The sequence below is a fragment of the Phyllostomus hastatus genome, unplaced genomic scaffold (genome assembly GCF_019186645.2).
Source record: "Phyllostomus hastatus isolate PE091 unplaced genomic scaffold, TTU_PhHast_1.1 phas_scaffold_193, whole genome shotgun sequence".
Lineage (NCBI taxonomy): Eukaryota > Metazoa > Chordata > Mammalia > Chiroptera > Phyllostomidae > Phyllostomus > Phyllostomus hastatus.
In genome coordinates this window covers 3,212,111-3,228,095 of record NW_025334015.1, presented here as the reverse complement: position 1 = coordinate 3,228,095, position 15,985 = coordinate 3,212,111, and the positions used below count along the sequence as shown (strand labels likewise).

The following is a 15,985-nucleotide window of genomic DNA, read 5'->3' as shown; positions in this document are numbered from 1 at the left end:
AAGTGGGGACAGACAAAAAGAACCAAGGATGAGCCCTGGAGCACCCAATCTTGGGAAAGGAGAAGGAACCAGCAAATGTGGATGAAAAAGAGCAGCCAGTGAGGCAGGAAGAAAACTCAGGAAGGATAGTATCCTGAATGCCAATGGGGAAAAGTAACTGAGGAGGAAGAGGTGATGAGATGCATTATATGCTGACAGGTTAAGGGAAGACTGAGAATGGACCAATGGGTTCAGTAGTGGAAAGTTTTGGATGACTAGGATGCATGCAGCTTGTGTGGAGTCAGGGAATACAATTGGAGAAGCTGACTGAATGAGCTTCGAAAGGGTAAAGAAGAGCCTAAAAGTGAATATAGAGAACTCATTCAAGGATATTTGTTGGAAAGGGAAATAAATAATTGAGACAGTGGCTGGTGGCTCTTGACTCTGAGTCAAAGGTAGTGTTCTATTTTCATTTTTAGTTTCAATGGGAGAAACTACAGCATGTGTGTATGCCAATAGTGATTGTGATAAAAAGTAAAAACAAGTGAGGTAGTAGAGACCTTGGAGAATTTCCAGAGCAATATCCTTAACTAGGTGAAGTGGATGGGGTCCAGTGACCAAGGAAGGATAGGCTCCAGGTGTGAGCAGATGGGATCACTTAAGGCAGCACTATGTTCTCAGTGATAGAGTGAATGCTTGGGTTCATTCCAAATGGGTGCCTTTTGTACAATAGGCCAAGCTACCAAGAGTGGGAGTCAAAGCAGCTCTTTCTAACACACAGCAACACACATGGGGGCTGCCAAATTGAGGAGACAAAGAAATATGGCCCAAATGAAGGAACAGAACAAAACTCCAAGAAAAGAACTAAACAAAATGTAGATAAGCAACCTATCAGATGCAGAGTTCAAAACATCAGTTATCAGGATGCTCACAAAAATCATTAGATACTGCAACAGCATAAAAGAGACCCAGGCAGAAATGAAGGTTGCATTAAGAGAAATAAAGAAAATTCCACAGGGGAACAACAGTGGTGGGGATGAAGCCAAGATTCAAATCAACAATTTGGAACATAGGGAAGAAAATAGCATTCAATCAGAAAAGCAAAAAGAAAAAAGAATTCAAAAGAAGGAGAATAGAATAAGGAGCCTCTGGGAATTGCCAAACATACCAACATCTGAATCATAGAGGTGCCAGAAGGAAAAGAGGAAGATCAAGAAATTGAAAAATTATTTGAAAAAATAATGAAAGAAAACTTTCCTAATTTGGTGAAGGAAATAAACATACAAGTCAAAGAACACAGAGAGTCCCAAACAAGTTGGACCCAAAGAGGACCACAGCAAGATAGACACATCATAATTAAAATACCAAAGGTTAAAAATAAAGAGAGAATCTTAAAAGCAGCAAGAGAAAAGCAGAGTATTACCTACAAAGGAGTTACCATAAGACCATCAGCTGATTTCTCAAAAGAAACTTTATAGGCTAGAAGGGACTGGCAAAAAGTATTCAAAGTGATAAAAAGCAAGGACTTGCAACTCAGATTATTTCTATCCAGCAGAGCTATCATTTAAAAGTGAATGGCAGATAAAGTGCTTCCTAGGCAAGGTAAAAAGTGATGAACTCATCACCAAGCCATTTTTATATGAAATGCTAAAGGGAACTATATAAGAAAAAGATTAAAGCTATGAACACTAAATGGCAACAAATGCACAACTATCAACAACTGAATATAAAACTAAGCAAAGAAACTAAGAAAACAAACCAAGCAAACAAGCAGAATAGGAACAGAATCATAGATATGGAGGTCATTTGGGCGGTTATTAGATGGCACGGAGAAGGGGGAGAATGGGGGAAAGCATGCAGGGATTAAGAAGTACAAATTGGTAAGTACAAAACAGACAGGGAGGTGTTAAAAACAGTATAGGAAATGTAGTAGCCAAAGAACTTATATGCATGACCCATGGATAGGAACTAAGTGGGGGGAATGCTGGAGGGAATGGGGGTTTTGGGCAGAGGGGAGCAAAGGGGGGAAATTGGGACAACTGTAACAGCTAAATCAATAAAATATGTTAGAAAGTAAGAAATAAAGTAATCCCTGAAAATATTTTCTGTAAGGCTAAATTCTTTTATGGAACCCAGCTGAGAAAGGCTGCTTCAGAATTTCCTTCAGTGTGTAGATATTTTAATGATAAAATCTCTTGACCTTTTGTTTGTCTAAAAGGTCTGTGTTTTGTTTTCTTTTCTCTGAAAGGCACTTTTACTGCATAAGGGATTCTAAGCTGTGAGCATTTCTCTCTAATACATGAGTAGGATATATTCTGGACAGTAGGCTTGTGTTTACACTCAGAAAAGATTGACATAGGTAGGCAGCTGAGGTATAAACAAAAGAAGAGACATAGTCAAACACCTCTTTAAACTTGGGTTTTTCCATTTACAAAACAGATATGTTGCATGATGGTTAAGTTTAGAAATGATGTATATATTGCATGTGAAATACAGTACATTTCCATGATTTTCATGATTATTACTCCTGGTTTTCTCTATTATTCTATAGTTTTTCCATAGATTTCATGGGTTTGAGTCTAGAGCCCTGGAGAATAAATTTATGCAGGAATTGTGTAGAATACATGTTAGAATTTTCATCTTCTAAACCAGCCATTCAGATTACTGGGAGAGAAGATAATCTGACTTTGTCCTCATACCAAACAGGGATTTTTCTTTTTCCCTTTGGACAACCAGGTTACTTGTTACATTTCTTAAAGCTTTTAAGCACTATTTTTAACAAGGTTGTAGCATGTTGTTATCATGCATTGGTCTGAATTTTGGCCAAATGCTATATTTTGATTATAAGAATGTGATTAGTTTTCAAAGGTGTCATTTTAAAAAATCAGTTAGGTTATTCATGTCTGTGTGCCGCATCTCACTAACATCTGCCCACAAGCAGTAAGAGCTTTGATGATACCCAGATGGCTGAGGAGTGATAAGTCACAGAGTGCTCAGTGCCAGGCTTAGCTGTCATGCAGTCAAAACCAACCAACCAAGTTTCTGTTTCTTCTGATTGGATGTGATGCACCAGGTCATCTCAGAGACACTCAGGCTGCAGAGAAATGCCTAGAGACATTGTTCACTCTCCTTGGCGTTCCCCCTCTTACACATGCACAGAGCCCAGGTGCTTGCCAGCCAGCATATACAACACTCTAGCATGGACAGAGAAGTAACTCTTACTCTCTCTTGTGTTAGAGATCCTTCACTTCCTCCCATCTAAATACTAAAAAGCAGAAATAAAACATGTTTTTATTTTATTCATATCTGTCTATAGGTACATTTAATTAGAGAATAAGAACATCCTAAAGATTCAGCTTTAGGTAAATCAGTCACTGAAGTTTTGAAGAGTTTTTAATATTGAAAAATAGGCATCATATTGATATACTACAATATTTATAACAATTTTCCCACTAAAAGTTATTTTCACATATTTGCTATTGCAGGCAACAGTATGTTTGATGTTCTAGACATAAGTCTTCCTCCTGAAAACTGTTTGTAGATGAACACCAACAATCCACAACAAAAAATGTTACGGCCTAGTGTTAAAGCTTGGGTTTATCTGTGGTTTGGATATATGAACCACTCTTGCTTCTTTCAAACAGGATGATCTAGGAAGAAAAAAAAAAAGACTAACAGTAAGAAAGGGTAAGTCTATTCAGTACAGGATGTGACAGACACTACAATTTGCATTCTGGGGGTGAAGGCAGATCTTAATATTTGTGACACATAGAGGCAGGGGTGGGGGTGACTCACCTCATTGTCTTCTGGATGAAGCCAGGCACCAGGAAGATAAAGTGTTTCCTGTGGTCCAATGTACCAATATCGCCCAAGGTTACGTCCATTGATGAACACAAATCCATATTTCCAGTTCTGGAAAGGATGGAGGCTTGAGACATGGAAACAGATTCACACTGGGAACAGAAAATCTAAGGCACTTGAGCAGTGAGAACAAATAGAAACAGACTCAGAGAGCAGGATGACAGCTAAGAGGGGAGTATAGGGTGTGGAGGGATACAGCAAAAAGGAAAAAGGACTTATGGACAAGGACAACAGTGTGGTGTATTGGGGGAAAGGGAGTACAAGGGAACATGGAAAATACAATAAAAAGGACAGACACTTTATGGCACTGAAAGTGAAAGTGAGTTTACAAACTTCTAGAAGTCTGACCCTGTTGTACCTGGTCTAGGGATGACAGAGAAAACATGAACCAACATTTTAGTGCTAGTGTTACTATTGTTCCTGCCCTATGGTGGATAAAACTACATATGTTTTAACAGCAGGTCTTCTGCTTCCAGAAATAAGTACTAGGTAATACAGAGGAACACTACTGATGAGAGCAGCTGTAAAAGCTGCATGATTTTTTATTTGCTTCAACACAGTGAAGAATTACAGGGCCAAGGTCCAGGAGAAGAAAACTGAGAGACAAGGAGACATTGGGGCAGTTCTTCCACTAGAGACATCTGCCTGTTTAGGAAGGAGTAGCTGAGTGGAACTTTTCATAGTCTCACAAGTTTCAAGGAACAAAAAGCAGATGCCAGGGAACCTTATTAAATAATATACACCCTGGGTTAGGAACCTGAGAGTCTGCACCCTAGAAGAAGAGTAAATTAAAAACAGTCCAGTCACTGGATGGAAGCCTTGATTCAAATCGTTTCAGTCTTTGCAACTGTAGTAGGTCTAGTGTCCCTGGTCACCCCCAGAAGTGGTTGTAAATCCTCTAACATTTTAGGCCTCGAATTATTTCTAGCACTTTTCATAAAGTCTGCAGTCAGTTGAAAAAATAACCAAGCAGGTGGTGAGGGAAACAATATAATAAAACTAGAGAGGAATAACAGACAACAAAATAGATGTACAGATGATACAGATCATGGGTTTACAAGTCACAGGCTTTGAAATAATTATGTCAATAAATTGGTATGTCCAAAGAGATAAAAGACAAGACTTAGAATGTTGACAGAGAAGTGTAAACTACACAAAAGGCTATAGTTTATTATCAGTAAGACAAGAAATAACAATTGTTGAAGAGGTTGTGGAGAGAAACACACATGCATTCCTGGTGGGAATGTAAACTGGTACAGCCACTATGGAAAACAGTACAGAGATTCCTCTATACAGTATAGAGATTCCTCAAAAAATTAAAACTACAGTTACCATATGACCCAGTAATCCCTCTTCTGGATATATACCTAAAAAGTTTGAAAACATTTATTCATAAAGATATTGATCCTTTATGTTCACTGCAGCATTGTTCATGGTGGCCAAGATATGGAAACAACCCAACTGTCTTTCAGTGGATGCATGGATAAAGAAGATGTGGTAATATATACACTGGAACACTACTCAGCAGTAAGAAAAGATGAAATACTGCCATTTTTAAAAACATGAATGAATTTTGAGAACATCATGCTGAGTGAAGTAAAGTAGGCAGAAAAGGATAAGAATCATATAATTTCACTCATGTGTGGAATATAAAACAGAAAGCAACAAATAAACAAATAAAACTAACAGACAAAAACAAACTCATTGACACAGAAAACAGGATGGCGGTTTGCAGAGGAAAAAGGGGATGAGGGCGGTTGAGAAGAGTAAAGGGAGTTGAGCATACGGTGATGGAAGGATGCTAACCTCTGGGGGATGAGCGCAACGCGGTGCACAGACGATGCATTATGACACTGCCCCAATTAAGCTCATGTAATGTTATCAACCAATGTCACCCCATGAATTTAATTAAGTTTTTCACAAATAAAAACAGATACAGTTATAGAATAAAAACATAGAACTGAAACATGTAATAATAAAAATTAAGAATTTAGCAGATGTTTTGAATAGCAGATTAGATAAAACTAAATAGAGAATATAGATAAACAGAGAATTACAAAGATGAGTAATGAGAAAAGGAGAAATTTTCCAAAATGAGACTCAGAGGGGAAAGAAAGAAGAAAAAAACACAAGACAGAAAGAGACAAAAAAGGTATACCTAAATGGTCTAACATATACAATTATAGTCTCTGAAATACTCCAGTTAAAAGACAAAAATTGCTGTACTACATTTTAAATAAAGCAGTTATATGTTATGTATAATAAAATCATTTAAAAAATAAAGGTATTAAAAATAAAAGACAACAATGAAAAATTATAATAGGTAAATATTAAGTAAAAGAAAGTTGCTATAGCTCTATTAATATCAGAAAAAATTACATTAAGGCAAGAAGCATTGCTAGCAATAAATAGGAATATCTCCTGATGAAAAAATTTTATATGAATATATATAAAATATGAGTATATATAAAATGAGTATATTTATATGAGTATATATAAAATAAAGAGAAGCTAAAAGCAAAGATTCAAAATAGTATATAAGCAACACTGATAGAATAAAAGGAGAAATCAAATTCCAGCCACAGTGGTAAATTTTCATACAATGCTTCAATAGCTAATAAACAAAACAAATAGGAATCCAGACATAAAACATTTGAAATAAGATGATTAACAAAATTGAACTAATTGATGTGTAGAATATTGATCTAAGACAACAGAATACACATATTCTTTCCACTATACATCAGAATCTCTATAAATTTGATCATACATTGTACTAAACAAATGTTAACAATTTTTTAAATTTTAATTTTAATTGTTGTTCAAGTACAGTTTTCTGTCTTTTACTCCCATCCCAGCCCACCCCCCAGCCCTCCCCACCTTCCTCCCATTTCCACCCCACCTAGTTTTGTCCATGTGTCTTTTATACTTGTTTCTATAAACCCTTCACCTTTAACATTTTAAAGTTCTCAGACCACAGTGCAATTATACAAGAAATTGATAAGAAAAAGGTACCATAAAATGTCCTCAATAATTTTTATAACCTTATGGATGCAATCAAATCCATGCGTAAATGAAAAATAATAACCTAAATATATATTTAAAAGAGTAAAGGTTAAAAATCAGTTATCTAATTACATATTTAAAGCAATTATAAAAAGAAAGCAGATAACACCTGTGATAAAAAGTGAAATAAACAAAATAATAAAGGTAATGGCAGAAATTAAACAAGAAATATATATATAGTAACAGTCACAGGCAAACATTCATTCTTTGAACAATTAACAAAATGGTAATGTTCTAGTGAGATTTGTGGAAAAAAAAAGAAATGTTACTACAGATGATTCAGACATTAAAAATAAACAAATTAAACATAATATATTTGAAAATTTTGATGAAATGGAAAAAACCTTAGAAAAATGTATTTTATTTAAACTTTTAAGGAAACAGATAAAGAATACTTTAATCTTGAAGGGATTTTATCCACTCTTAACAAACTTTCCCACAAAGAAAATGTAGGCTCTAGATGATTCCTTTGATAAAGTCTACCAAATACTTTAAAAATAATACCAATCTTATATAAATTCTAATTCTCAATTTTTGAAGGCATTAAACTTTGGTAATAAAACCTGACAAATAAGACTTCCAATCGAGATGGCAGTGTAGATAAACATGGTACTAACATCTTCCCACAAACTACATCAAAAATACAACTAAACTACAGAACAACCATCCTGGGGAACTACCTGAAATCTAACTGAATGGAAGTCTTACAACTAGAGTTTTAAAGAAGAAGCCATATCCAGACTGGTAGGAGGGGTAGGAACATGCAACAGGCAGGTCCCACACTCACACATAGCAATTTAGTATCGGAAGGGATATCTTGGCTGCAGATGTCCTCCCTGAGGAGCAAGAGGTCCCAGCCCCACACCAGTTCCCCCATTCCACCACACCAGGGCTCCAAGGCCAGGAAGACAAGTCCCCATAACTTCTGGCTGTAAAAACCAATGAGGATTGTGGCTGAATGAGATGAAGGACTTCTGGAGTCCCAGGCAGTTCCTCTTAAAGGGTCCACACAGGAACTTACTCAGACTCACTCCCTCTGAGCTCCAGCACTGGGAAAACAGCTTGAAAGGAACCAGGGACATAAACAGAGGAACTAAATTTTCTGGCATTGGGGAAAGAGCTGGGCAGGGCAGGGACAGCTCTCTGCCAGACAAAAGTGATGGCAGAGGTCATTGTCCCTTTTCTAAGACCCCCACCTTCCACAGAGCCAACAGGTGGGCGCTGTATCCGAGTCTCCATCAGTGTGACTCACACTGTTTGCCCCACACTGGTGATTCCCTGAGACTTGGCTGCACCCAACTTGCAGGCCTAATGTAGCCATTCTCAGGGCTTTTCCATACAACTGGCCTCTCTTGCCTCATGCTTCAGACTTTCCTGAAATCCCTCAAATATGCAGCATCTGGCCCCTACCTCTTGCTAAGTGGCCCTGGGCCCAGCACTAGCAGCAGCTGGCCTTCAGTTGCAGCCTGGTCTCTTCTGGGCAATTCCAAGCCCATCACAATTAGCAGAAATCTGCAGATCACTCTGTAGCTTGTGCTGGTGGCGCTCAGGCAGGGTTCAGGTGGTTGATGATGTTACACCTCCCAGGATGCTCCAAAGCCAGTGCACCTGGTAGATAGTTTCTGGCCATGTTGGATTTCAACCCTACCATCTCCACCAGTGACCCACTGAGGGGGCAGACACAGGGAGCATCAAAGCCCCTCTGAAGCTGTAGGGTTGACTCCAGCATAGCAGCTCCTCTGTTCTAGTTGCAGCTGATCCTCACAGCTGAACAGCCTGGGGGCCAATCTTTTCTAGGCATGCTGAGAGCAATCACAGCTCTACTGCAACAGGACAGTGCACATAGCCCACAAAGGGGCACATCTGGAGTGCCCAGCTCAGATGGAAACTGGGCCCTACAGGACATGTACTACACAAGGTTATTTTACCAAGTTTGGGAGACATAGCAACTCTACCAAATGCATAGAAAGAAACATGGGGGCAGACAAAATGCAGAGACAAAGAAACAGATCCCAAATGAATGAACAGGAGAACTCTCCAGAAAAATAAGTAAATGAAATGGAGGCAAACACACTACCAGATACAGAGTTCAAAATAATGGTTATAAGGATGCTCAAGGAACTTGGTGAGAACTTCAACAGCATAAAAAAGGACATAGAAACCATACAAAGAACCAGTCAGAAATGAAGGATATGCTAATTAAAATGAAGAATAATTTATAAGGAATCAACAATAGAGTAAATTATGCCAAAAATTAAATCAGTGACTTGGAATAGCAAAAACCACCCAATTAGAAGAGGAAAAAGAAAAAAGAACAAGAATCAAAAAATATGAAGACAGTGTAAGGAGCCTCTACACAACTTTAAGTGTACTAACCTTTGCATCATGGGGGAGCTGGAAGGAGAAGAGAGAGAGCAAGAAACTGAAAACCTATTTGAAAAAATAATGACAGAAAATTCCTTCACCTAATGAAGGAAATAAGACATAAAAGTCCAAGAAACACAGAATGTCCCAAATAAGATGAAGCCAAAGAGGCCTACCGCAAGGCACATCATAATTAATATGCAAAAGATTACAGACAACCCTAGTGCACTGTTGGTGGGAATGCATACTGGTGCAGCCACTGTGGAAAACAATATGGAATTTCCTCAGAAAACTAAAAATGGAACTGCCTTTTTGACCTGACAATTCTACTTCTGGGACTATACCCTAAGAACCCTGAAATACCAATTCAAAAGAACCTATGCACCCCAGTGTTCATAGTAGCAAAACTTACAATAACAGCCTAAGTGTCCATCAGTAAATGAGTGGATCAAATAACTGTGGCACATTTACATGATGGAATACTACACAGCAGAAAGAAAGAAGGAAGGCACTCCTATCCTTCATGACAGCATGGATGGATCTAGAGAGCATTATGCTAAGTGAAATAAGCCAGACAATGAAAGAAAAATACCATATGATCTTACCTATAAAAGTGGAACCTAATCAACAAAACAAACAAGCAAGCAAAATATAACCAGAGATATTGAAAGTAAGAACAAACTGACAGTAATCAGAGAGGAGGTAGGAGGAGATTTTTTAAAAAAGGTTAAAGACAAAGAGAAAATCTTAAAAGTAGCAAGAGAAAAGCAGTTAGTTAACTACAAGGGAGTTTCCATAAGAATATCAACTGATTTTTCAACAAAAACTTTGTAAGCCATAAGGGAGTGGCAATAAATACTTAAAGTCATGAAAAGTAAGGATATACAACCAAGATTACTCTACTCAGCAAAGCTATCATTTAGAATCAAAGGACAGATAAAGAGCTTCCCAGACAAGAAAAAGCTAAAGAAGTTCATTACCATCAAACCAGTATTATAAGAAATGTTAAAGGGTTTACAATAAAATGACAATAAATACTTAACTATCAATATTGAATCTAAAAATCAAAATAAACAAACAAGTAGAACAGAAACCAACTCATAGATACAGAGAACATTCTGATGTTTGCCAGATAGGAGAGGGGTTGGGGGAATGAATGAAAAAGGTGAAAGGATTAAGAAGTACTATTTGGTAGTTTCAGAATAGTCACAGGGTTATAAAGTACAGCACAGGGAATATAGTCAGTAATATTATAATGACTATGTGTGGTATCAGATGGGCATGAGATTTATCAGGATGATCACTTAGCAAGTTATATAATTTCTAATCACTGGAGTGTATACCAGAAACTAATATAATATTGTATGTCAACTGTAATTGAAAAATTAAAAAATGGTTTAAGAAAAAATATGACAAAGATATCTCATTCATAAACATAAATAGAAAATCAGCCTCAATTACTTTGAATAGCCAAACACTGAAAATAATACATAGGGCTACCAACAGTAGAATGGTTAAATAAAATATTAATATGATATATTTATAAAATGAAATCCTGTACGACTGTGAAAATGAACATCACTAATGGTTGAATCCACAATATTGAACAAAAGAAACCATATAAAATAAAGAAAACATGCAATTATTTTCATTTACATAAAGTCAAAGGAGGAAACACTAAATGAGAGAGTTAGGAGTACAGACAACGGTTTTCTCTCAGGGAGAGGGGCGGCCATCACTGGGAAGACTGGCGACAGCATTTTTCATCTCAGTGGTAATTATTTGGTGTTCACTTTGTGATATTTATTCAAGTCTATGCTCATGTTTTGTGTACCTATGCTATCTATGTGTGTTCATACATAAAAGATATATGAGGTAAAAATTACCTCCCAAAGAACAACAATTTGCAGAATATAATGGATGAAATGATCACATTAATGCAAAAAGTGACTTTGTATATGTTTTGGCAAAATTATATATGAAATCACACACACTGCTAGTAGTGCTTACTTCTAAGAAGTAGAGAATAAATAGAATGGGGTGAGTTTCAAGGAAAACTTCCACCATTTGTTCTCTACACCTGTTATTGAGTTTTTCCATTGTGTTTTGAAGTATTATTTTGTCATCACTAAAAATTTTAATGTGGTTAGGAAGATAATTAGATGTTACATTAGGAACAACAATTCTGAAATTACAAGGAAAGTAGTTTATAAAAGACAGGTTTTAGTGTCATCTCCAAAGTTCCCCAAAACAATGGTTGCTTTTTTTTCAATTACAGTTTACATTCAATATTATTTTGTATTAGTTTCAGGTGTGCAGCATAGTGGTTAAACTACTATGTACTTTACAAAGTTGTTCCCCCACATTTCAAGTACCTACCTGGCCCCATATATAGTTATTTCAATATTATTAACTATAGTCCCTTTGTTGTACTTTACATCCCCATGACTATTCTGTAACTACCAATTTTTATTTCTCAGTCCCTTCACCCTTTCCACCCAGCCCTCGGCCACCCTCCCCTCTGGCAACTGTTTAAAAAATGGTACCTTTAAAAGACTGGAACATGGAGGGTGACTTGTTTGGCAATGAGGAAGAAAGGGGAAATATTCTGGCCAGAAACACTATGGCTTCGCTTCAAGACTCATTAGAAAAGAATAGGTATAACAAAGAAAAACAAACAAACAAAAAGAAATTTTAAAAAAAATTTAAGGGAAAGAAAGGATAAGTGTTTGAGACACCAGAAATGAAGAGAGCGTGCACTCACTGGCAGTTTCAGGAAGGTGTCCTTAGGCTCAGAGCCAGCCTTCAGGGTTCCAAGGTAGAAGGCAGGGCCCAGGTGGCTGTTTGGAACAGGTCTCCAGGTGGCAGCGCGGAGCCTGGAAAAAGGGCCACACCTTGAGGGCAACGAAAGCCCGTTTCCAATTTGTCTCAATATTGACCCTAGATTTCCCATGCAGGGACTAGGATTCTGTTTCAGTGGGATAGAACAGACTGTGAGCAGTAAAATTAGAGCCAGGAGACTTGTTCCAGGATTCCAATTCTGATCCTAAAGGACTCGACAATGCTGAGCAAATCACTTTAGTTCCCTGAATCTTGGGCTCTTGATCTGCCAAGTGAAGAGTATAAAATCTCTGAGTTCCCCAATCCTTCCAAGTGTCTTCTGGGAGTAAGTGGGACTATACCTCTCAAAGAAGCTCATTTTCATTTCCAGAGAATAGATCGTGAAGCCTTCCAGGGGAATGTTGTTGATGGTAACAGATCCAGTTAATCCTGCAGGTGGGAGGTAGGAAGGAGAATATGGTTGGCATTGGATATTCTCCATATCTGGGACAAAGAACACAGACTGTATATCCTCTGTGACAAGGGCTCAGATGCGAGGGCAAACCCTTGTCTAACTCACTATGACTGAAAGTTTCTCGCTATATGGTTTCATACTACTGAGGAGATGTTCCACTTAACATCAGAGCTTTTCCTGAAATTCCCAAGGAGTCTGGCCCTGCTCTGAGACAAGCCAGCACCCAACATGACTGCCCCATGTTCCTACTCTGGAGAACTGAAGGGGGCAGGACAACTAAGAGGAAAGGAGTTTGCATCTTTGGTCTGAGAACCCAAGTCTCCCACTGCCTAAATGTCTCCTTTTCCCTTCCACCAGTACATAGCCCCAGTCTTAGGGTCTGGTCGCCATGGAGAGAGCCTGTTTCTCAGGCCTAGAGCCCACCTTTCTGCTGAAGTTGAATTTTCCATGAATAATTTACTCGTCCTTGATTCTCCACCAGGATCCTCAGAAGTTGACATCCCTGTTTGGGATAGACCAGTGCATGGGAACTACAGTCATGCAGAAGTTTTACTCCAGAACCCAGTCTTTTTTCTGAGTCCCAGATGGAAAAGCAAGCAAATGGGAGGTAGGGAAGCACCAGAGCCCAGCATTCCTCCCTCTCTCTCATAAGGTCCCTGTATGTTCCTGTTCCACACTCAGTCTCTCCTGTCTTCTGCTGGTCTGCCTTAGGAAAGGCAGAGAGACTCAGCTGTGCCTTTGATAGGGCCTGACCAGAGGCTGATGGTTGACTTGGGGCTTAATGTGGAAACACCATTCACATGGAAGCAGTGTGCTGCAGCTCCTGACATGTCTGGGCCTGGGAGATGCAGCTATGCTTATAGCTCTAAACAGACGCTTCCTGCTGGGACCCAAAATGAGAAGCGATCCCTGAGGGCAGCGGCAGAGAAAAGAGGTAATCTATGTCAGAAGCAGGCTGTGTTTACATTTGAGTGAGAGGTCTAGGGCAGCATCTAGACTCTTGAATTACATACCCTGACTTCAGGAATGTTCACATTCTGATTACCACCATGCAGAATGCCTATGCTTTCCTCATTCAAAAACACCTGCAAGAGCAGAGCTGATGTCAGATTGGTAGGCCTCTCTGAGGAAGGGAGAAGGGAGGTTTGGGAAAAGGTTGTAAGGATGGACCAGCCTTGATGCTCACAGGTAGCTAGAAGCTAACACAGAGACCCCAACAGACTTAGGTTATGATAAGGCAGAAAGCTAGTCTCGTTGGTTTGACTTTGTATTTCCAATGCCTCACACATAGTAGGTGCTTAAAAATACTATTAAACAGTCAAGTTGACCAGTGGCTAACTACCCTCCCCTATAGCAGAGTTAGGCTGAATGTTCTGCTTACCTGCACAGACAGTCTGCTGACCCTACCTGTGCTGTATCGTGAGCATTAGCATGCAGCAGACCTCCAGAGCAAATGGATGTCTCATACAGTATGAATCCATAGGACTGACCACTTCCATTGTGTATGGGAAGACACTCCATGTTGACTGGCTTACCGGACACAATTGGCTGTGAGAGAGACATGGCAGAAACATGATTTAGGGTGACGGGAAGGTAGGCTCCTTCTTCCTAAGACCCTTGTCATTACTTTATTGTACCTCCTAGTGATCCCTAAATGATGCTCCTAAAGAGATCTTTAGGTGAGAAACACTGAACAGATGCTATGTGATGACTCTCTTGTGCTTTATGTTTCCACTGACCAGGGAACTGGGTTGGTGGGGGCACAGTAGAGGGAACAATTGCTGTAATTGTGAGAATTAACAGAGAGAATATGCTGTGTTCTAACACAACTAAAGTCAAATAACGAATTATGCACTAAACAAATATTTATTTAGCACCTGCAAGGTATCAGGCACTTCTTTTTATGTAAAATGGCAATAGAAGAAGTAAAATCAATACAGACTTAAGAGCTGACATTTTCCGAACAATTTCCATCCTTTATTTAAAATAGGACAGGAGGTCTAATGTTAAAGGGCAAGTAGGCACCCACAAAAGTTCAGTGATTTGGCCTAGTGGGTGGTGAAGAGTTGGAAACTCAGTTTCACGGGTTCCTAGCTCAGCAGCTTGTCCCATGTGGATTGTGTCCCCACAAGAACATTCACCAGGTGGGTTCATTCGAGCTGGGAAGCAGGATCCTCCAATATCCTGCCTTGCCTCCTACCCCTACTCACTTTTCAAGTTCAAGCCCTTTAATTGTCCCCCAAGAAGGAGCTTGTAAGTCTTACCCCATAGTTCTAAATTGGGGAAAAATGCAGAGAATTAGTTTCCACACTTTCCATTAAAAGCCCTTGAAAGAATCTCTACTCTGTGGCCTAAGGCCTCTCCCCACATTACAGTGCCCAGACAGCACTCACCTCATGTAAGTACTGCAGGGCATCCCACAGCGGCAAGTAAAGGGATGGCCTCACCGAAGGGTACACAGCCTTAGAAGTGAGCTCAGGTAAGTGGGGCAGGGGAATTGCTGCAATGAAAATGGGCCTGAAATAACTGCTGCCTCCTCCAAGCCTCCCCATCCCTATACATAAATGCTTGTATCCCAGAGCCAACCAGAGAAATAGGTCCTTGCCTGGCACATGTCTATGCTTCTACAAGAGGTATGAAAAACTGTGAAGACCTAAGTTAGAGCCATTTTGTGTGCACAGAAAGCTGACAGACACAGACACTACCTGAAGAGGTAGTGTTGATCGTGTAGACTGAAGGCTCTTGGGAAGCAGGAACTCTACATTAGGCCTTTAGCAATACCAGTGCTTACCTAGTTTCTAGCACATGGTAGACGGTTAATTAACTTTATTTAAGTAAACAAAATTAAATAGAATTATTTTTGCTATTGTATGTAAGGCTATGCTACATTACATCATATTAAGAACTTCACAAACCACAACTCAATTTTCACAATAATTATAAAGGAGATTGGTATCACTGTTTTCATGTTTCAAGGAAGAAACTGAGGCTTAAAGGGCTTAAAAACACTCATGCAAAACCATACAACTTTTACGTGGGAAAACCAGGATTTGAAACTGCTACCCTTGCTCTGAAGCATTTCATTAAGCTTATGCCCATAGAAAAAATCCTTCCCTTTCCCCACCCTTCCAATTCATGAGGAGGGCCAGTGCTCAAGTTAGAATGGTTGCTGAGTACCTAAGACAGATCCCAAGAGTTTTCGAAGCTTGAAATATTTTTCTGTATAATCCCCAGCCTCTGTCAGCACAGCATCATAGTCTGCAAGACATCAGGACACTGTCACTGGCCAGTCAATCCCACACAGCAGACCATGCTCCCACACTTCTGGCATGAGATGGGCCAGAGCCACGAGCAGAAGACAGAAAACCCATCTTTCCTGCTCCTGGCCTGGTCCACCAGCTCAGGCCAGGCTGTGGAGCA

General features: G+C 39.1%; 1 protein-coding gene across 1 annotated transcript in view; it reads right to left on the bottom strand.

The window, feature by feature from the left end:
• Positions 1 to 3,563: 3,563 nt before the first annotated feature.
• Positions 3,564 to 15,985, bottom strand: part of GLB1L3 (galactosidase beta 1 like 3) — a 46,380-nt gene continuing 33,958 nt past the window's right edge. The window contains exons 12-20 of the mRNA XM_045860296.1: positions 15,743 to 15,823; positions 14,959 to 15,065; positions 13,973 to 14,113; positions 13,579 to 13,650; positions 12,989 to 13,067; positions 12,453 to 12,540; positions 12,035 to 12,146; positions 3,775 to 3,891; positions 3,564 to 3,629 (exon numbers count right to left, since the gene is read on the bottom strand). Coding sequence (XP_045716252.1) covers positions 3,564 to 3,629; positions 3,775 to 3,891; positions 12,035 to 12,146; positions 12,453 to 12,540; positions 12,989 to 13,067; positions 13,579 to 13,650; positions 13,973 to 14,113; positions 14,959 to 15,065; positions 15,743 to 15,823 — 863 coding nt within the window. The remainder of the gene's footprint in view (positions 3,630 to 3,774; positions 3,892 to 12,034; positions 12,147 to 12,452; positions 12,541 to 12,988; positions 13,068 to 13,578; positions 13,651 to 13,972; positions 14,114 to 14,958; positions 15,066 to 15,742; positions 15,824 to 15,985) is intronic.